The sequence below is a fragment of the Vulpes vulpes genome, chromosome 6 (genome assembly GCF_048418805.1).
Source record: "Vulpes vulpes isolate BD-2025 chromosome 6, VulVul3, whole genome shotgun sequence".
In the NCBI taxonomy this organism is placed as follows: domain Eukaryota; kingdom Metazoa; phylum Chordata; class Mammalia; order Carnivora; family Canidae; genus Vulpes; species Vulpes vulpes.
Window position 1 is genome coordinate 382396 of NC_132785.1, and position 22934 is coordinate 405329.

At 51.8% G+C, this 22934-nt stretch overlaps 1 protein-coding gene across 1 annotated transcript; it reads right to left on the bottom strand.

The window, feature by feature from the left end:
* Window positions 1-1240: 1240 nt before the first annotated feature.
* On the bottom strand, window positions 1241-2230 carry CCDC70 (coiled-coil domain containing 70). Its single transcript, XM_025987152.2, has one exon. It carries the CDS (start codon window positions 2173-2175, stop codon window positions 1507-1509), a length of 669 nt encoding a protein of 222 aa, XP_025842937.2. The 5' UTR covers window positions 2176-2230; the 3' UTR covers window positions 1241-1506.
* Between the last annotated feature and the right edge of the window lie 20704 nt (window positions 2231-22934).

Below are 22934 nucleotides of genomic sequence, written 5' to 3' on the forward strand. Positions count from 1 at the left end.
TTGTCTGGGGCAGAATCAGAGCCACGGGGACCACTGAATCGGCGGCTCCGGCTGCCCCGGGGTCCCCCGTCCTGCACACCATCCAGCAGACAGGCCTTCCTGAGGCAGGAGTCTGATTCTCCGCACCGGCACCTGGTTCCCACAGCGGGCTGAGGTCCCCGTCCAGGGGCCCATGGGGGGCTGAGGGTGCCAGGCAGCGTGGGTGATAAAGGAGGAAGCTGCTCCCACTGCCTGGCCCCGACCCCGGGAAGCAGAGGTCCTGCCAGAAACCCGACATTCCCAGAGGGACCTGGAGGCCTGGCTGCTCCTGGGGCGAGCCCCCTCTCCCGTGGCAAGGAGGGCTTGCTCAGCCCCCCGGGCCCACCCTCTGCTCTCCCCGTCCCCCCACTGCCACCCCAAACGTCAGTGAAGATACAGAGTGCTGTAGAGCTCACCAAGGCCTGACGCCTTATTGGCTGAGCTGCCCCACGGCCCCATTCCACCTCCTGGAGCGGGTCTCGGGGAAGGCCGGGGACCAGGAGGCCGCGTGGGCCCTACCGGTAGCCCTTCCACTGGCTGCCTGCCCGGCCGTGCCGAGTCACCGCGCCTCTCGGGTCTCAGTCTCCACATCTGTGCGTGGGCTTACGCGCCTTCCCCGCCAGCCCGGGCAGCTGTGCAGACGGCTGGGTGAGCTGGGAGTGGGAGAGAGCTCGGCAAGGGGGGGCCGCACAGAGCAAGGTAGGCAGGTGCCTTGATAACAACAGGGGCCCGGCCTCGGAAAGGGGGAAGCAGGTGTGAGCCTCGACATTTCCGACACCCACGATCCGGTCCTCTCCATACCCTTCCATGGAGACCATCTGGCCCCGGAAGAGACGTTGGGCATGTAAGCAGCGGGTCACACCTGTGTACATTCACGGAAGGTAGGACCTCCCCGGGGCGTTTTGATTTTAAAACAATGGAAGGAGAGGAACCTAAGCTGACGGCGCCGTGATGCACCGTGATGCCCCGTGGGTGGGAAGACACGGGCAGGGTCCGCGTGGCTGGCCTGTGGGTGCCCGGAGCCCGCCTCCCGCTGCGGGCCGGGGCGGCAGGTGCAGGTGCAGGTGCAGGTGCAGGTGCGGGGCCTGCAGGAGGCGGGAGGGAGCCCGGCCAGCGCTTCAGGGCCCCGAGCTGCCGCCCCAGGCCACGGACACGGCTCGGACGGAGTGAGCGTCCCACGGCGGCTCGTCCGGGGCGTGTGTGGCTCAGGTGGCTCGGCCTCTCACCCCTCCCACGTGGACTCTCGAGGGCAGCCGGAGGCTCTTGGTTCACACCCACTCCCCCGCGTGGGGCTCGCCGGGGCCCAGGAGCAAGCTGCGTGCAGAGGCGGGCACGCGGGGCGGGCACGCGGCCTCAGGATCACGGGGACCACCACAGGCAGCGGCCTCTTGGAAGACGTTTTCACAAACGTCGCCTTGGGACTTTATTAGCTCTTTGAAGCAAGGAGACTGAGACATGCCTCTTCCTCCCGCACGGGGCCCCGTGTGCTCATGCTCTGCCCCGGGGGAAGGCTGGTGACGGTGGTGCCCCATCGACGACATCGGGCCTGTCGTCAGGGACCTGCCCCTCAGCAAAAGGGCCACCGCCTGCCACCCAGAATGCCTTCTCCTCCTCCCAGAGGGCGTTCTCTTCCTCCCAGAGGGACTTCTTGTCCTCCCACAGCGCCTTCTCCTCCTCCAGAAGAGCCCTTTCCTCGACCCACAGGGCTTTCTCTTCCTCCCACAAGGCCTTGTCCTCCTGAAGAAGGTTCCGGTCTCTTTCCCATAAGGCGGTGTCCTCTTTCCAAAAGGCCTTGTCCTCCTTCCAGAAGGTACGGTACTTCATCCAGAAGGTCTTCTCTTCTTCTCGGAAGGACTTTTCCATTTCCCAGAAGGATTTTTCCTCTTTCCAGAAGGTTTTCTCCTCTTCCCAGAAAGGTCTCTCCTCCTCCCAGAAGCCCACGATCTGACCCCGGAAAGCACGGATCTTGCCTCGGAAGTTCCACATCTCCTCCCTGAAGTCTTCTATTTTCTCGCGAAAAATCTTCATCTCTTCCCGGAAGGCCTTTTCCTCCTGCAGCTTGTGGATTAGTTTCTTCTGGCGGACGTTGGGTGAGGAGCCCACCGCGGCCCGGAGGCAAGCCAGCCCCGTCCATTTGCGCACCTTGAAGGGAAACATCTTCTCAGGCAGCGGAATGGGGGGCGGAGGACAGGGCTGCCGGCCACGTCCAGGGCAGCTGGTCAAACCCTGCGGGGCACCACAGAAGACACGGTCGTGAGTGTCACATGCCAGAGAACAAGCCCGGGGGCGTGGGAAACGGAGGCTGAGACCCTGACCTAGGGGGCCTATTTTAGTAGAAGAGTCTTTTTTTGGGAACCGAGGCTCAAAACAGTAAGGAGAGAGACCAGGCCGATCTTGGTGAGGGAGTGGGGAAGAGGAGCTCTCACAATACGGGGCGGCACTGACCCACAGGGCGGACACCTCACAACCAGCAGCTGCACTTCCAGATCATGTCCCCTGAGGAACTTATGACTCCGGCCCCGGATGCAGGAACAAGAATGTTTGTGAAGGGGCGTCTGGGGGGCTCAGCGGTGGAGCACCTGCCTCTGGCCCAGGGCGTGACCCCGGGGTCCCGGGATCGAGTCCCCCATCGGGCTCCCTGCATGGAGCCTGCTTCTCACTCTGCCTGTATCTCTGCCTCTCTCTGTGTCTCTCTCTCTCTGGGTCTCTCATGAATAAATAAAGAAATATTTTAAAAAATAATAAAAACGGTAGTATATTCGTCAATGGATAGCATAGCTATGTGCAACAGTGCGGGTGAGTCCTATAAACACAATGTTGAAAGAAAGAAGCAGGATCAACGAATTTCAAAAAACAAAGTTCCCAAACAGGTAAAAATCTACTGTTTATGGAAATATACGTAGGTGATAACACAAAAAGGCACAGCGAGGAAGTGAATCCCGTAAGTCCCGAAGGTGGCTGCCGGTGGGGGGGTGATGGTAAGGGCCCTGCCTAGGCGAGGACACGAGGGCCTTCCGAGGGGCCGGCGATCCTATTTCTTTACTTGGGTGCTGCTTGCCTGTGTGTTCCCTGTAAAAATGTGCTAAGATGCACGTAGTCCAGTAAATGTATTATATTTCACAATAAAACATAAGCTCGGGAGAAAGGAAGGAAAGGTAAGAAAGAGAAGAAAGGGGAAGAACAGGACGGAGCCGAAAGAGGAACGCCTTGCCCCGTAGCTGAGGTATGAGATGCGGCAACTGCCAGGCCTACCCACAGACACTCCAGGAACGACAAGGGGTGACAAGGGGTGACAAGGGCTGGACACGGGATAACAGCGAGAAGCCTGGAGGGCAGGGGTGCACGCGTCTGCTGAGGACCCTGATTCCCATTTGGGACTTTCTGGGCGGGCCTCGCCGAGCACCACGCAATGGAGCGTCAGCAGACTCCGGATTGCTCGTCAGCCATCCCGGTGAACGCGTGTTGAGAGCACAGCCCCTGCTCACCTCACTGACGGCGCCGGTTCGGGCCAGGAGCCTGTGACAGCCGCAGCGGTCTCTCTGGGATTGGCCTTACCCTTACCCTCCCGTCCGCCCCTGCATAGCCCCGGAGCGTTTCTAAAAAGCATCACATCACACCTGCTCACAAAGCTCCAAAGACCCCAGGGGTCAAATCCAAACACTCGAGTGAGGGCCTCTGCCACCTAAGTCCTGCTTGTCATTCCCTTTACTTTCCTACTGTCCCCAAAGCGAAGGCTCGGTAAGAACAGGCTGCACCCAGTTCTGCGGACAAGACCCTCGGCCCTGCCTCTGAGCCAAGGAGCGGGCTGCATCCTCTGCACAGGTCGCCTTCCCCTCCATCGTGGGCTAGAATTCCTGTCCACGCCGTCCCCTCTGACAGTTACTTGGACCCTCCATGGCACCCGGGTGGCCAGTCAGTTAAGCGACAGATTCTTGGTTTTTGGCTCAGGTTGTGATCTCAGGGATGTGAGAAGGAGCATCGGGCTTGGTGCTCAACGAGGAGTCTCCTTGGGATGCTCTCTCCCTCCGCCCCGCCCCGCCGTGTGTGTGTGTGTGTTCTCCCTCGCTCTCTCTTTCTCCGTCTCTCTCAAATAAATAAAGAAGTTCTAAAAAAAAAGGGGGGGGGGGTATCCCTGGGTGGCTCAGCGGTTTAGCATCTGCCTTCAGCTCAGGGTGTGGTCCTGGAGTCCCAGGATCAAGTCCCACCTTGGGCTCCCTGCGTGGAGCCTGCTTCTCCCTCTGCCTGTGTCTCTGCCTCTCTCTCTCTCTGTGTCTCTCATGAATAAATAAAATCTTAAAAAAAAAAAAGCTACTTGTACCCTCCAGACACAGCTAATCACCACCTCCTTGCTACTACGGTGTCTACTGACTCCCCTTATTTACTGGTTGTGCTCGGAGGAACTAGAGGTGTGGGCGTGCCCTGCTCCGCCCCATAACCCGGCCTCTAACAGGAAGCTATGGGCATAGGACGTGATTGGTGAAAATATAGGCTGACTTGAACTGAGTTTCATTGAATTTTGGAACTTTTTCTATGTTGCATTATGGTTATTGGTCTCATTTATGTAACTGTTTCTCGAGGTGGGAGAAAGTGCCTCCTTCTCCAAGGCCCTACGTTTATTCCTGCCCTCTGCGAGAGCACAAAGCAGGCCCCCAACAAGCCTTCGCTGACCTGGGTTAGGGGACTCTAGGGGGTCAGCTGGGGTCCAGGATCGGCGTCAGCAGCAACCAGCCTTCTGATGATAAAGTCAGTAACAGCGTCAGCCACCCACACACGTACTCAGCCCTGTCACATGGGGCATTCACCGGCTTCCCCTGTTGCATCCTCTCAACCAGACTGTGGGGTCGGCGCCTTGGTTAACCCCATTATGTAACTCAGGCTTGAGTAGGCTACAAACCCATATAAACAATTAAGGGGGTGAATCAGGATTCTGCTGGTAAGTGCTGGAAGCGCTGTACGTCCTCGAGCGGGGCTGCCTGTGAACACCATCGGGCCGGGGTTTGCACCAGGAACATTGTGTACGAGTCAGGAGGGGCACTACCGGTGACGACTTAAGGATGACATTAAGCAATTTGGACGCTGGCCCCGTCCCTGCAGCCGCTCCCTCTGCTGGGCCAGGCAGCTGCACCCTCACTGCAGCTCCCCCAGGTCCAGCCGGCCCCCCAGTGGGCCCCCAGCCCCCTGGCCAGTCCTCCCCCGAGGGCAGCCCGAGCCTGTGCTGCCGGTTCACCTCCCCCGCCCCCACCTCTGGCCCCCTTACTCCCCGAAACCGTCTTGTCAAGCTCACTTGCTACTCAGCCCTTTGTCCTCCCTGACCTCGGGGCAGCGTGGACATTGGTCCGTTTGGGGCTCCTTCCCGGGGCTTCGATGACACCCGACCTCGCTCTGGTCCCACGTGTCAAGTGCCTGGCTGGGTACCTGGCTCGGTACCTGGCACAGGGCAGGTGCTCGCTGAACAGAAACCCTTTGCCCTCTCTCTCAGCCCCCGTCCCTGACACCTGGGCCCTGGCCACGCACAGCCCCTCAGTCCCGCCGAGCTGCTCCGTCTCCCTGGACAGCCTGCCCAACCCCACCTCCCCTCCCCGAGCCAACCCTTCAGGACTCGTCACCTCCTCTAGCAGCCTCGCCTGACACTCCTGCCTCCAAGCTCGGACTGAGCCGATGCCCCTCCTGTCCCACTGGGGACACTTTGTCTCCCATCCCCGCCCCCAGCATCCAGGGCAACGCCAGGTACACAGTACAAGTTAAGTAAATGGCAGCTGAGTGAAGGGGAGTCTCTGGGTTCAAACGTTAGAGAAAAATTCATCTGCAAGTTTTGCTCACAACCAAATTATCTTTGAGGAAGAGATAAATTAAGTACAATATCCAATACGTATTGGGTGTCTATTTAGATATAAAGCATAAGATATTCAGACGCATATTCAGGTATAAAGCATAACACCAGACTGTGAATGTGCAGCTACAGGGATAGAAAACCGTGAGTCAAAGGGACACGCCTAATCTTCACTAGGAACTTCAGGACAGGAACTTACTTTAAAGGAAAATGTCATATAAAACTCTATGCTTGGAACCAATATGAAAGGCAACAGTTACTTACTGCTTAGCTGTTTCCCAACTGGGCAAGGCCTGTGGCCCTCAGAGGGCAGGCAGTCATTGTCACCTCACAGAGCCCTGACGCTGCCGGCTGTGACCCCTGGGCCCTCTCAGGCCTGACCACAGGGCAGGGAGGGCCAGGAAGGGAGAGACGCTGAGGGGCAGAGACAAGGACGTCCCCGTCTTCATCTTTGCACCGGTGGGGTGGCCGCCGCCGACTGGCAAGTGATTGTTACCTCACATTCCACCTGGATTGTGTCCGGCAGCCGCCTTCTGGAAGTCCCGTCACGGTTGGGGGTTAGTAGGGCTGCATCCCTTCTCCCGCTGCCCTCGTCGCTCGAGATGCTGTCTTGGCTTTTGACGGCCTGACTCTGACGCACCTGTGCGTGGCTCTCTTCGTGTTTATATTACTTGCAGTTTGTTGAGCTTCTCGGAGATACAGATTTGGTGCAGATTTTCCTCAAATTTGAGAAGCTCTGGCCATTATCTCTTCAAATATTCTTTCTTCCACTTTCTTTATTCTTCCTCTAGGATTCCTTCTATATGGAAGTTAGTAGCTTGATGGCGTCCTGCAGCTCTCTGAGGCTCTGTGCACCTTCCTTCACTCCTTTTTCTTTCTTTTGATTAGACTGGGTAATCTCAAGTGATCTGTCTTCAAGTCTACCGATTCTTTCTTCCGCCAGGTCAAGTCGATTTTGATCCCCTCTATTTTTCATTTTCAAGTCCAGACTTTCTATTTGATTTTTATTTTTAAATGATTTCTATCTATTTATTGATATTCTTTATTTGGTGAAGCATAGTGCTCATGCTTTTCTTTGGTTCTTCAAGCATGGTTTCTTTTAGTTCTTTGACCACATATTTTTTAAGATTTTATTTATCCATTTGAGAGAGAGAGACAGAAAGAGGGATACAGAGAGACAGAGAGAGAGAATCAGTGGGGGGGTGCAGAGGGAGAGGCAGCCTCCCCGCTGAGCAGGAAGCCAGATGCAGGGCTCCACCCCAGAACCCTGAGATCATGACCTGAGCCGAAGGCAAACACTTAACCAACTCAGCCACCTAGGCACCTCTTTTTGACCTTATTTATAATAGTTGATATAAAATCTTGGTCTGGGAAGACCATCATCATCCCCCTTCCTCAGAGATAATTTCTAACCCAAAAGAGAATAGCTCAAAATAGGTTTCTATTGACCACTTTTCCTCTCATGTGTAAGCCGTTCTTTCCTCTCTGTGTGTCTTGTAAGTTTTGGTTGAAATTGGACATTGAAAATAATATAATTTTAAATAATATCACCTTAAATAATAAAATTATAATACAAATAATATAATATGGCAGCCCTAGAAATGAAAGTCCCCCCTCCTCAGGTTTGTTGTTTCTTTTTTGTTGTTGTAGTTACTATTTATCTAGTGACTTTCCTGGATGAGTTCTGAGAAGTCTACATTTTTTGTCGTGTGGCCACTGAAGTCAGCTTGCTCAGCCTAGTGGTCAGCTAATGATTAAACTAAGGGATTTCCTCGAACTGGTAAGTCTCCCTTTCTTTGCTGGGGGACTGAGTACAGGTGTGTGTGTTGCCTCGTGCCTTCAAGGCTCATGCAGGCAGTTTACAATTCTGCCTTCACTTCTTTGCTTATGTGAGACCTCAGGGTCAGCCAGAGGTTAAAGACTGTGACCTTACGTCTTTCACGGACACGTATACAGTCACATACATGTGACCTTCAAGATTCTCATATGTTAGAACTTTTCAGTCTCCATATTATTCCCCAGTTTTCCCTTTTCGGTTATTGCTCAGCTTCTTATTAGCTCCAACTGTTAACACTGCCTCAGGAAATGGAGATATTAAAAAAATTCCACTATTTTTTTTTTTTTTTTTTTTGGCAAATGCCCTGAGGATAGGGCTATTTGCACAAAATAGGCATTGACTTAGGTCAAATAAAGACAAGTCCTGTAGAGGGGAGCTTTTCATTGAACTCCAGATTAGTCAAATGGTAATGATAGTTTGGAGATGGGATTTTTGGGGGCTCCAAACCCAACCTACCTCCTTACTTGGCCATTCTAGAGGTCCCAATCATCGGTTTTAATCATTATTCTTTTCTAATATATGTACTGAAGACTATCAGTTTCCCTATAAACACACTTACTTGGATCTCACATGTTTTGATATGTCACATTTTAACTATCAAACTATTTTCTGAAGTTCATCGTAATTTCTTCTTTGACCCACTGGCTATGTATAAATATGTTGCTTAATTTCAAACACGGGTATTTTCATTTTTTTTAAAAGACTTTATTTATTTATTCATGAAAGGCACAGAGAGAGAGGCAGAGACACAAGTAGAGGGAGAAGCAGGCTCCACGCAGGGAACCTGACGTGTGGGACTTGTTCGCCATCTCCAGGATCACGCCCTGGGCTGAAGGCAGTGCTAAACCACTGAGCCACCCAGGCTGCCCAAATACGGGTATTTTCCAATTTCCTTTTTGTTATTGATTTCTAGCTCAATTCCACTATAATCTATGTTCTATATAAAGTATATGGTTTGTATACTTTGTATCATTTCAATTATTTTAATTTGTCAAGACTTCCTTTATGGCCCTGCATGTATTAAATTTTGATAAATGTTCCATGTTCACTCAAAAATAATTGGCGTTCTTCAGTTGTTTGATGCCATGTTCTCTCTACATATAAACTAGGTTAAGTTTTTAACTATTATTAAAAATAGTCTAATTATCTATATCTGTTGATTTTTATACTGTCTGTTCTATCGGTTACTGAGAGCGTATACCTGTAGATCTGTTTCTCCTTCCGGTTCTGTCGGTTTTTGCTTTATATACTTTGAGGCTAAGTTATTAGGTACATGCATACTTACAATTGTTATGTTTTCTTAGCGTATTAACTTTTATCTTTATGAAATGCCCCTCTTTATTTTTGGTAATGTTTCTTTTCTTAAGCTTTACTTTGATGCCAGGATGGCACTTCACCTTTTTTTCATGTTGGCATGGTATATCTTTTCTATCTTTCCATTTCAACTTTTCTGTGACCTTATATTTAAAGTGCTGTTCTTGTGAGTAGCATATAATTGAGTTTTGTTTTTTTCCACTCTGAAACAGTTTGTCATTTCATTGGAGTATTACTTTATATTCACATTTAATATCATTACTGAGGTATATTTCAATTTGGGTCTTTCATCTTAGCATTTTTTTTCCTAGACTCACTTATTCACTGTTACTTTTTCCTTTTTCTTTCAGAGTAATTATTTCATTTCTCTTTATTTCATTTGTTATATAATCTTTTAGTAATTATCCTAGAGATTAAGATAGGCATCCTTGAACTATTAAAGTTCAATATATATTTTTACCTTTATCACATTGCTTATAATCCTACAACCTTAAAAGATTTTAGCTCCATTTACATCCCTCCCTCTCATTTTTTACATTTTGTTGCATGAATTTTAATTCTACATACATTTAAGACTCCAGAAGGCTTTACAATACTTATTTATAATTACATGTATTTTTATCCTTTCTGGCACTCTTCATTTCTTGCTGCACCTCTATGCTTCTCTTTGGGATATTTTCTTCTGCCCCCCCCCCCCAAATCACACCCTTTAGGTTTCCTTTATTATGGACACTGTGATGACTACTCTCAGCACTTATTTGTTGAAAATACTTTTATTTTGCCTTCACTTTTTATACCATCTAACAGATTTTATTTATAAAATGGTTTGCTTAACGTGTTTCTACTGTGGTGTAAATAAATAAGCCTTTCATTTTTTTGGTCTTCATAGTATTGAGTATTTCATGGTTATAGGATTTCAAAACATTTTAAGAAATGAATTTTAACTTCTGTAAACATACTGATGACAAAATCAGCATTTGTCTCTGATGAATCTGTATTATCATGACATTGGTTCTAAATTCTTGACAAAAAGGAAGAAAATGTACTTTGGAGCTACCCAACCCTGAAGTTCAAACATCAGAAGGGACGCCTGGGTGTCTCAAGACGTTGAGCATCTGCTTTTGGCCCAGGGCATGACCCCAGAGTCCTGGGATCGAGTCCCACATCAGGCTCCCTGCTTCTCCCTCTGCCTGTGTCTCTGCCCCTCTCTCTCTCTGTGTCTCTCATGAATAAATAAATAAAATCTTTTTAAAAAATAAGTAACTTTATTCTTTTATTCAGACATACAATCCTTTATGATCCCATTTGCCTTCATTTTCAAAGTATATTTCCACTGGTTAGAGAAGTCTAGGTTAGTTGTTATTCTGGCTTTCACTGTTCTGTGAAAAGTCATCATCAATTTAAATATTGTTGGTTTTTTTTTTAAAGTAAGTATGCTTTTTTTTGTTTTGTTTTCAGCTGCTATTAAGACTTTGCCTTTTATCTTCAACAGTTTTATTTTGTGTAATTAAATATGCTTTACTTTTTATTTGTCATGCTTGGAATTTGAAGCATATCCTGTATGATTTTTATCATTTTGGGAACATTTGTGGCCATATCTCTTCAAATACCTCTTCTCAATTTCCTCTCTCTTCCATTTACAATAACATATAGTTAAACATTTTTGCTGGGTCCCTTATGTTTATTATGCTCTTTTCTATAATCTTTTTTTTTTTTAAATCTCTGTGGTTTAGTCTGTGTGTTTTCTGCTGCCCTATATTCCAATTCATTATTGTGTCTTTAGCTGTGTCTAATCTGCTGTTCAACTTATCTGTTCAGCCTTTACTTTTATTTGTTAGATATCATTCAGGTCTGGAATATCCATGTAATTGTTTCACATCATTTTCAGGGGGGCTTTTGCCATGGTTATTCACCTTGATTTTTTAATCCCATGAACATATTAATAATAGTTCAAAGTGTATGTCTTATTATTTAAACGATCCAGATCTTCTGTGGATCTCTGTTTTTCCATCTTGGCTATCTGTCAAAACTTGTTTTCTTATATGATTGGTTACTTTTACTGATGCTCTCTTTTTCCAGAGGTTCAGAGCTCTAATTTTATTCCTCTAAACCTTTTTAGATTGCTGAAACCTCTGCTCATACTTTCCAGCTTTTCATTCACTGCTTTCACTTTTGGAATCAGTTTCAAGTGTCATTCACTTTTACTGCGTTCCTTATTCAGATCTTGGTCTCAAAAATTCTCTCTGACTAGATATTTCTGAGATGTCCAGCACTTCTACTTGTTCCCAGCAGGATATGTTGTCTCAAACAACCTGGTCAGCCACTCCCAGGACAAAACTCATATGGGGGAGCTTATGACCAAAGGAGTGACATGGTATAACTCAAGATTGTTGGCCTAGCCAAGAGGCCCAAAGCAGATGCAAATAAATTGATAATATAATTGATATTGCTAAGATTTATTGATCATTAACTATGCCCAGTTGCTGTTCTAAGTGCTTTTACACGTATTTCTTCACAACAAATACATAAATTAGAGATTATTGCTATCTCCATTTTACAGATGAAGAAAGAAATGCAGAGAGAAATTAAGAAACTTGCCTGAAGTCATGCAGAAGTAGAGCCCGTATTTAAACCTAGGCAGTTTTGTTCAGAATACATGTCTCTCTCTGATGGAGAAGATTGCAGTGATAATGAAGGCAACAGGTAGTCTGAGTCATGATGGGTATTGTAGCTGGGACAGCAGAGGAATAAATAGCTACAAGAAATATTTCAAAGAAAGATTCATTAGGTGATCAGAACAGTTGTGTGGGATGAAGATGAAGGAAGAAGGGCAAATCTATGGTACTTGGCTTCAGGGCCTGGAAAATGACCAGGCCCTGATTAGAAGTTTGAAATTGAGATGGAGTTGATTTAGATGAGCTGGGGATCCTCAGCAATTCACAATTTACAAAATGTTGGCTGTTCCAAATAAACCTTACAGCCTTGGGGCACCTGTGTGGCTCAGGGGTTGAGTGTCTGCCTTTGGCTCAGGGCGTGACCCCAGGGTCCTGGGATCCAGTCCCACGTCGGGCTCCCTGCATGGAGCCTGCTTCTCCCTCTGCCCGTGTCTCTGCCTCTCTCTGTGTCTCTCATGAGTAAATAAATAAAATCTTAAAAAGAAAACCCACCTTACAGTCTTGGGGGAAATAGCAAATAAACTTATTATTGCTGAATGTGACTGGAGTACTGAAAATATCTAGATCCTGAGCATCAGTGAGCTCACAGGATTGAAAAGGATAAACTTTCCCCTAGCATCACTTACTTTGCACCCAACCAACAGCTCCTGTTCCCTCAAGACAGAAAGTTTAGCTTAAATTTTGTTCAATATTATTATTTTGAAAAATAATATTGCCAGTATTGCCAATTTTCAGAACAATACATGTTCATTGTAAAAAAAAATATTAGGAAATAGAGCAAGGATGAAGAAGAAAATTAAAATCATCCATAATCCCAGTGCTCAGAGGTAACCACTATTAACATTTGGGTGTAATCTTCCACTTTTTCTCCTATGCTAATGGCTAGATATATCCTATGCGACTGGTTTTATGCTGTGCACAGTGCTTTGTGGCTTGCCTTTTTATGTAACAATACATCATAAGCACTTCCCCATTTCTTTAAATATTTCTGAGAACATGATTTTTAATAACCACAAGAGTGCACATTCCTCTCTTTTTGGAAATTGATTTATTCTGTTAGGAATAGAGATTATTTTCCTGGAAGAGTAGGTCAAACCGGAAAATTGCTCACAGATGAAGACAATGACAAGATAATCAATCACTGCTGCCCATGGCCTCAGTCTCTGTATTGAAGGAAGAGAATTCTTTCTAGCAGCACCAGTCATAGGAAGAGATCATTCATGGGAAGTTGTTGGCCTTGTGAAGGCAGAGACTTTGTTTGGTCCTGCCACGCTCGCCCATTTTACAAAGAGCTTCTGAAATCAAGCAGAAAAAGATGACCTGATAGATAAGTGACCAAAGGCTACGAATAAATTGATTACAGACTCTAGGAAAAAATTCCCAATCAACACTTAAATGCAATTTAATATAAATATTTTATTTCCAACCTATCAGATTGGCAAAAATCCAAAAGTTTGACATCATACTTCTCTCTGTGTGTGTCTCTCAGGAATAAATAAATAAAATCTTAACAAACAAACAAAAAGGAGATGACTGGGATTCACAAACAAACCCGAGATCTTTGACAATCTGAAACTGGAATGCACCTTGCAGATTAATAATTCCCGAGGGTTCGGTGTAAGGAATAGAAATCTCAGCTCTGACTGGCTTAATGCATAAAGAGGATTTACTGGTTCATATCAGCGGCAGGTCCCGGAGTTCGGCTTCCTGGTGTGTGATCCTGTGGGTGACAAACGCCACCGAGGACCTCGTCTCCCCTGGCCTGTCCTTTCTGCCTTCCCCGGGGTGCGCTCGGGCCGACTGCCCTTCTCGGGGCTCGACGGCAGCCGCCGGAGCTCGAGGCCGGCACCCCGGTGTCCGGGATGGGGAAGTCTTGCTGCCAGAAGTTTTATCTGAAGAATAACAGACGTTTCTTCTTTTCTCTGCTGAGTCCGCTTGGCCCAAGCCGCAAGCTTACCCACGAATGATAACACATCCAGGAATGTCCCCCTGCCGAGTAGTCCGGGGCTAAGCCTCCCGCCCCGTCCAGCCCGGCGGAGTCAGCCTGTGCGGGCAGGTGGGCCGGTGGGGAGACCTGCGCAAACATGGGGCGATCGCCTGGAGAGACAGGAGTGAGCGCTGAGGGAGCCACAGGCCCGCGCCCCGCGATGCCCTCCGGTCTCCGGGGCGTCGGAACCGCGGGATTCCTGGACGGTCGTCGCCCCTCCCGGCGGGAGCTGGGGGCAGGCCCACCCAAGGGCGTCCACGCAGGGCTGAAGAAGCTGGCCAGGCCAGACCTGTGCGTGCAGGCCTCCTCGCAGGCCGGGAGCCAAGAAACCACAAGGGCAATAGTTGCCTGACCCGACACTGCCCTGCACCCAGCTGCCGTGCGCACCTGCTCTGACCAAAGAACATGAGGCCCCGGGGGGCCACCTCAGCTGCCCGCAGCCCTCCAGCTGCTGGGTGACCGGCCGGACCACCCGGGCTGGCCAGGTGAGCACGCAGCTCCAGGCAGCCTGGGAGCCGTCAGAGTGCAGAGAGCTGCTGCAGGAAATGTGGGTCTTAGACGGCAGCACCGTCACGGGAGGACCCACTCTGCCAGCAAAGCAGGTAGGGGCAGCCCCGCCCTCACATGCCTAGGTGAGGACAGGGCAATGGAAATGAGACCCTGAGGGCTCCAACCTGCACCCGCTCCTCCTCCTTGCAGCCCACCCGGCTTTGCACACTTGGCCTTCCAGGTGCTGCAATGGCTGGCACCTTCACAGGTGAGCGGCTGCCAGGGTGTGGGCACCCCAGGTGAGTGGATGCCGGGGGGTAGGCGCCCCAGGTGAGCAGCTGCTGAGGGGTGGGAGCCCCAGGTGAGCAGCTGCTGAGGGGTGGGCATCTCAGGTGAGTGGATGCTGGGCGTTGGGTGCCCCAGGTTAGCAGATGCTGGGGGGTGGACGCCCCAGGTCAGCCTCCCGCCGTGGGACAGCGGTGCTCCGTCCTTAAACATGAAGCTGTGCCAGGAAGAGCTGCGGGACTGAGGATTTCCATACACGTATTAGCCATCTCAGAATCGCGTGGTTGGACGTTCTAGAAAGACAGGCTCGCAGGTGCTGCCCTGGGGACATGGATGCAGCATGTCCGGGGCAGGGTCCGTAGCTAAGAAGTCTGTGGCTGGGGGAGTCTGGAACCTGCGGACCAGGTTGGGGGCCGAGGCCCCTCGCAGCCCCAGGTTCCCACCTGGAAGCCTGTCGTGAGCAGTGGGAGGAACGCATGGTCACGGGCAGGGCTCTGACGCGTCGTCCGTAAGTCACATGTAGTAAGGAACCTCGATGATCTAGAAGTGTGAGGTGTCGGGGTGGGAAGCTCCCTGAGGAGCTAGCAATCACTGTCACGTGGTAGTGAGATTAACCTCATGGCCTCGACTGTCACCAGTGGGGCCCCTGGGCCCTGCACGCAGAACCTAGCCAGCCCTACTTCAGTGGAGCCGGTGTTGTAGGGCCCAAGGTCGCAGCCCCGCAGAGGAGAAACTAGGAGGGCATAGGGGTCGTTGAAGAGACCCCAGCCCCCTGATTGCTTAATGGGTTTGAGGTTTCCCCTGGGGTGATGAAAACATTTTGGAACTGGATAGAGGTGGCAGTTACACAGTGATCACATTCAATGCCACGGAATACTTCACCTGAAAGATGGTTAATTTTATTTTATTAAATTAAGCTCTGCAAAAAAAAAAAAAAAAAAAAAAAGCAACTGAATACTAAAAAACAAAGAAAGTAACACCAACTAGTACCTTAGATGCGCAACAAGCAACAGCTGACAGCTTGGTGGGAAAGAAAAGAGCAAAAAATAAAACTTTGAAAATTGCACCGAACTCAAATAGGTAAAAGGTCTAGGGCTGAGGGTTCCCGGGTGGCTCAGCGGTTTAGCACCACCTTCGGCCCAAGGTGTGACCCTGGGTCCCGGAATCGAGTCTCACGTCGGGCTCCCTGCATGGAGCCTACTTCTCCCTCTGCCTGCATCTCTCATGAAAAATAAAATATTTTTAAAAAAAGAGGTCTAGGGCCGTTTCGCGGAAGGACCGAGAACCACTTCAGTAGGCCCGAAGCCGTCATCATTCAGGGAGTTCAAAAATAAACGTGACATATGGCTCTGCTCTCGGAGGAGACCTTCTAAGACATTAGGTACGCCCTGCGTAGGAACTCAGGAGTGTCCTGCGGAAAAAAAATGTCCTATGCAAAACCTATCAAATAAAAGATTTTTTTAAAGATTTTATTTATTTATTCATGAGAGACACAGAGAGAGAGAGAGAGAGAGAGGCAGAGACACAGGCAGAGGGAGAAGCAGGCTCCATGCACCGGGAGCCCGACGTGGGACTTGACCCCAGGGTCTCCAGGATCAGGCCCTGGGCCAAAGGCAGGCACTGAAGCGCTGAGCCACCCGGGGCTGCCCCTAAAAGATAGATTTTTATGGAGATTAAAAAAAAAAAAGGTTTTGGATCCCGGGGTTTAGTTATGTGGAAAACGACTTAACTGGAAGAGCTCATTCACTAACAAGGCCGCTTGAGTGGAGCAGGAACCTACAAGGCCGGTCCCAGCGACATCACCGACTCACATCACTGCATTCACTGCAGGAAGAGGGCACTGGGGAGCCACCACCCCGTCGTTAACGACCTTCTGTTTGGGGTGTTGAGAAAGTTCTGGAACTAGATTCGATGACAGATGCGCAGGAGTGGGGGTGCTGTTCGTGCCACAGAACCGTACGTGTAGAAATGGTTCCAGTGACAAAATAGTGTGTTGTCTTTGTTTTTATCGCAATAAAACATGTAAGGAATAATTTTACAAACCCCATAGTACGGGGCCCCCCAAAAAAGCCTAAAGAGGATCACTGTGAGCCTGCCGACCAGACCGAAGCAAATCTAGAGGCAAGGCAGGTACCAAGCAATACGTGGAGAACCAAGGGGAAGGACGCTTGTGTTGGATTGACTAGAAGCCGCGCTGCTGGGCCCTCCCGCGAGCAGCAGCTGTCCTGGCCGTCAGCAAGGAGCAGACACCGACGTCGCTACTCAGCGTTCGTCTGGACTGAAAGGCAGCTCATCTCCACGGACTTTGGCATCTGGCACTTGAAGGTCTTTGTGGAAAAAATAAAATAAAATAAAAAAATAAATAAAATAAAATAATAAAATAAAATAAAATAAAATAAAATAAAATAAAATAATATAAAATAAAATAAATAAAAGGTCTTTGTGGGAAAAGGCTGCACCGAGCCTTGGAAAGTATCTCCGTCCGGGTGCAGGTTCCACCGGGCGTCGGGACACCTGGGGGGCGACCCTCCACCGCTGACGACGGGGGCGGTGCTCGCACCTGGCTGGACCCCGGCTCGGGATCTGTAGGTCTCTGTAGGCCCGGGAACCTAAATGGTAGCACCACGGGGACGTGGCGTGCCTCCTTGACGTGCCAAGGCATTCATGGGAAACAAAAACCAAACCAGAGCTAAAAAACAAAAAACAAAACAAAAAAAAAAAAACAGAGCTAAAACGTTAAATGTTGTTTGAACCAAAGCCGTTGATTTTACAGCGAGTGTCCCCTGCCTTGGGCTCCGCTGACAGATGCGGCTGCCGTCCTGCAGGTGGGAATTGACCCCGCCGGCTCAGCGGCTCCGCACCGTGAAGGCGTTTGTCTTGCTCATGAAAGTCCTGTCGTGGGTTAGGGGCCGCTCCAGGGCTCCGGGGGACTCCGCAGGGCCGGGCGGGGACATCATGCCCCAGCGACCGCGGCCTCGAGCACCGACTGTCTCACCTCTCCTGTTCCAGGAGGTCAAAGCAGGGGAAGAAAACGAAGGTCACGCATGTGCCCGTCTCTAAGTGCTTTGGCCCTGAAGTGACCCTAGCGCCCGGGCTGGAACAGTCACACAGCCCGGCTACCCACCAGGGGCTAGGGCACGCGGGGGCACGCGGGGGCTCGCTGCAACCCAGCCACAGCCCGGCCGCTTGGGCCAGATTGGTCCCAGAGGGAGAAGGCGTTTCTTTCACACATTTTATTTTTATTTAAGATTTTATTTATTCCAGGCAGCCCAATGGCTCGGCAGTTCAGCACCGCCTTCAGCCCAGGGCCTGACCCCGGGGTCCTGGGATCGAGTCCCACGTCGGGCTCCCTGCATGGAGCCTGCTTCTCCCTCTGCCTGTGCCTCTGCCTCTCTCTCTCTCTCTCTGTCTCTATGTCTCTCATGAATAAATAAAATCTTGTGCATTGGGTACGCCGGTAGCCAGGTCTCGACTGTTGGAGACTGCGGCTCTCTGATGGGCACGACCATCCCCGGAGTGCTGCAGAGATCTCTATCCTGGTTATGTGATGACTTACCCAAAAGGCTCCTGAAAGTGGCAAAATATCCCCTTCCCCAGAAACGGCCTGGTAGAAGGACTTATTTCCTCCCCTCACTTCTTTCTCTGTTTATATCTTGTTTCCCAACAGTTTGAGAGAGTCTTTTAATGCTGTATTTGAGATGATAAAATTGAAGGAAAGTATATAGTCAAAAAGAATAGGACTATAGGAAGAACTAAGATGACTAGAAAGCAGTTTTCAACCCCGTTTTCTCCCCCGCTGCAGACACCCCAGATCTGCACCCCAGACGAGTGACAAAGAAAGGCGATCGTTCCCATGTGTGCCCACCCCCCTTTGCGAGGGGCAGTGGTGGTTCTAGGCCCTTAATAATTACTAAAACCTGGACTAGATATTTTTTTAATTTATTTTTTAAATTTATTTTTATTTATTTTTATTTTTATTTCTTATTTACTTTTTGGACTAGATATTTGGCGTTGAGTTTCCTTGCCACCAAAGACGGAAGGGAAATATGATAATCAGCCATGAGCTGCACATTTTCCATGGAGGGAAAAAAAATATGTCCCCTGCAGAGAAACTCGGGGTAAGTCTGAGCGACCGTATGGCTGGGCACCCACTCACCGAGGGAACGTGTGGGTGGCGGCGTCAGTGTGCTACCCGATGCACCGGCGGTCTCCGAATTCTTTTTTTTTTTTTCTAAAGATTTTATTTATTTATTCATGATAGAGAGAGAGAGGCAGAGACACAGGCAGAGGGAGAAGCAGGCTCCATGCTGGGAGCCCGACGTGGGACTCGATCCCGGGACCCCAGGATCGTGCCCTGGGCCAAAGGCAGGCACCAAACCGCTGCGCCACCCAGGGATCCCCCTCCGAGTTCTAATTTATCAGGGCGTCCGTCGAAGGATGGTCAGGCGGCTATGGCAGGGCGCACGTCCGGGAAGCTCCGGGCCAAGGCAGATGGTCCCCGACCGTGGTTCTCTGGAGAGCTGGCTTGGCCAGAGAGGACGCTCAGATCGTCCAGGGTCCTGCATGTCGTCTGTGGGACTCCTCGTTGGGATCGTTTCCTTCGTCTGGGCTTCCTGAGCACAGAAGGGCAGAGCAAGCGCAGTCGAAATGCAGAGCCCGCCGGGCACACACGCCGCACTGGTGTCGCACGGGCGGCCTCCACCTGCACAACCAGAGCGCCCGGCCGAGGGGCACGCAGAGGCCAGCCGTCCTGGGGAGACGCACACGACGACCTCCGAGCCTTCCCGGTGTGATGAGAAGGCGGAGACCAGATCCACACGGAAGGGGTCATCAGTCATTTCAAGAAGGGGCTGTAGGAAACGCGGCGTAGACCTTGAGCTCCCGCACTTCCCCTGCTACCCGGGCGGCGAGCTCAGAACCGCGGTTCCTATTCTTTGCTTGAACCTACAGAGACGCGGGTGAAAGCGGTACAAGTGGAACCGTTTCACGGGGCCCAAGCCCGTCCGTGGTCCCCAGCGCAGCCTCCGCGAGCCGTCAGGACTACCCCGGGGTCTGTTGAGGATGCGGGACCACGGTCCCCAGAGACGCGGACTCCGTGGGAGACACAGGCGGAACCGGAGCCGCTCTCTCGTGTTGCGACCCTGAGGGCACCGTGATGCCCCCCCAAGATTGCACGTTATTTCCATCCGTTTTAGTGTGAGACGAGGCAAAGCGGTCGGCGACTTTCATTTTTGTGCAGATCAATCCTGTGCTTCATTTCCGTGGGGGCATTTTCCATCGTCGATGAAATAAACCTGGGGCAGCTGCTCCCCTGCGCCTTCCCGATTACCCCGGGGGATCGTCCTCGGGCCCGGGGACGCTGCTCTCCTTCCTTGTTCCAGCGGGACTCCCACGGGTACGGGCTGCGCACAGAGGCCAACAGCTGGCGGGGGCCTGTGCGAGGCAAGTTTTGCTCCATAAAACTCACAATCCTTGGGTGGGCAAATGCGTTCAGGGTGGATCCTAGAAAAATGAATTAATAGAAAATCCTTATCGATTCTAGAGGTGATCTCTTGTTTTATGAGTATAGGACCAAGAAGAAAGCAAACTGGGGGATCTCTGGGTGGCTCAGTGGTTTGGCGCCTGCCTTTGGCCCAGGGCTCGATCCTGGGCTCCCAGGATCAAGTCCCGCATCGGGCTCCTGGCATGGAGCCTGCTTCTCCCTCTGCCTGTGTCTCTGCCTCTCTCTCTCTCACTATATCTATCATAAAATAAATAAATAAATCTTTTTTAAAAAAAAAAAGAAGAAGAAGAAGAAAGCAAATCTCTCTTTTATAAAGATCACATTTCAGTAGTTCACGATTCAGGTCGGCCCACCGACCCTGGCCACCGTAGGAGCCTTTTGCAGTTGCCCGCAGACACGAAACAGGAGGTGGGTGTCTCTCCAATACAACTTCTGTTGTTTTTTCTACAACTTTCTTTTGCTAGTTTGCTTTTTTTTAAAGATTTTATTTATTATTTATTCATGAGAGACCCAGAGAGAGAGGCGGAGACACAGGCAGAGGGAGAAGCAGGCTCCATGCAGGGAGCCCAACATGGGACTCGATCCCAGGACCCCAGGGTCATGCCCTGGGCTGAAGGCAGATGCTCCTCAAGGGTCCCTCTCTCTCTCTCTCTCTCTCTCTCTCTCTCTTTAAAGATATTATTTATTTGAGAGAGGGAACGTGAGCGGGGGGAGGGGCAGGGGGAGAGGGACAAGCAGGCTCCGGGACCCCGCTCACCCAGCTGAGCCCCTCAGCACCCCCCAAAATGTCCCTCTGCTGATTGCCTTCTATTCACCCCGTTAGTGAGAGGGGTCCCCGGCCCTACATGGTAGGAGATGGCTGCACACACACCTGACACTGCACAGGCGTCGAGGATGATGGTGGTTCATGAGTCAGCTGTGCTCAAGCCCGGGGGAGGACAGCGAGCTAGGTGGGGCCACAGGGACGGACATCCAGGGCTCCAGGGCTCGCGCTCCAGTACTGTGGGGTGACGTAGCCCCGGGTCCTGGTGGGAGGATGTGACGTCCTGTCTGAGTCATGTGTTGAGCCAGTAGGGAGGTGAAACCCATCACAGCGAGGACCAGGTGGGGACGAGCGGGACCCGGGCTCCCCCCCAGGGGGGGGGGGGGGGACATGTGGTGGGAGCAAGGAGCTCACGGTCAGTCCTCTGAGCCCCGTGAGGCTCACAGATGTCAAGGCCGCCCGTGGGGTTTGGGGTCTTCCAAGACCAGTCTTGACCCTTGGTTGCCTGATTTCCCGACTGCGTCCTGGACTCAAATCTGCCTTTGAACTTTCTCAACAACCGAAGCACAAGGGAGACGCCATCGACAACGAGATGCGCATCGTCCCTGGGGTAAAACACCAAAACCAAAACGGAACAAAAGGCGCCCGACACCATCCACGCGGGGTTAGGACGCTCCCGCCTGGGACAGCCCCTTGGTGAGTGGCTCCGGCCCCTCCGGCCTTGTGACGATTTTCCCCACGATTGCAAGAGCTGCGGTCTGACGGGCTGTTCCCAAGCGACTATTTTACTCTTCTTTTCTTGATTTGAGGATTTTAGCTTTAAAACAGTCTGGATGTCTCCACGGCCAATAGTCATATTAATAGGAGGCGTTTCCAGATACATGTACAGTTTGTACGTGTTTGCAGAGAAGCCGGGGTGGCTCACGGCCCAGGTCGCCGGGGCAGGGAGGGGGTCAGGCCAGGCCCGCGGGGAGCCGGTGCCCGGTGGCCACAGCCCAGGCGAGGCGAGGCCCCGTACCCTCTGCCCCCACACGGCTCCTCAGCTTGGCCGAGTCGGGAGGAGAGCCCGGCACAGCCACCCTGGCTCGGGCCGGCCCCGTGGGCCCCGCGGACCAGGCCCCCGCTCCCGAGGGGCCCCCTACTGCCTGGGTCCCTCCTGCCCCGCTGGCCCTCGGGACCCCAGGGCCCGCCTCTCGGGCCTGGCTTTCTGTGGAGCCCGCCCGGGTCGTGGCTCGGCCACACGGCTGCGAAGGCACCGATCCGCAGCCCGACGCCCCCGTTCCCCTAAAGTGGCTGCTTCAGAACCGCCTGTGGCGCTACAGCAGTGACACTCGCCTGTGGCTGAGCACGCGGGAGGAGTCGGGGGCTGAAGTGAGACCACAAAGTTCCCCCTACCGCACCCCCAGGCCCCAAAGGGACCAGTGCTGAGCTGTTAGCGTCCACTTGGGACGTGTCCCCGGGTATGTGACTGCAGGTCACGGGTGTCCCCGTCCGCCTCGCACCTGCTCGGTCCCACTCGCTGGGCCACGAACCTCCATCCGTCAAGCATCTGCCTCCAAATCCGCGCAGCATCCGTAGGAGTCACCTCGGCAGCACGCTCTCGGGTGGGCCTGGGCGGCGCGCCGGGAAGCCAGACGCCAAGACCAGTCACTTGACGCTTCGCTTTGCCAAGTGACCAAGTGGGAGCGCAGCTGGGAGAACAGCTGTCGTACCCCCCGGGGGCGCCTGATGCCCCGAGGCCAACGGACCCACAGCCCCTGCTGACGTCGGTGGCCGAGCCCTGGGGACTGAGGCCGTGGCCCCGGGGCTCAGGGGACCCCTCGAGGCGGTGAGGGCAGTGGAGCGGGCGGCTTGCGAGGCACAGGCGGACTCGGCCCGGAGCAAGCGGCCTCGGCATCGCCGCGCGGGGCCTGCACCTCGCCGCCAGTGGGGGCGCCCACGTCACGGGGCAGCGGCTGGCACAGGTGCAGAGCAAGGAATGACGCTGCGGACCAGGCGCCACCTCACGCGGGCCGGGTAGAGCTCCAGGCCCCGGCCCAGAAGCCCAGGTGGCAGGTGTCGGCGGGGGGGGGGGGGGGGCCTGCCAGGGACGTGGCGGGACAGGGGCCTTTCCAGCCGGTCCACCTCCCGTTCTCCGCCCCACGGGCAGGGCGCAGGTGTCTCCCACGGGTCCGTGACCCAGGATGGGGACGGAGCAATGTCCTCACAGGCGGTTGCAGAAGCAGCGCATGGC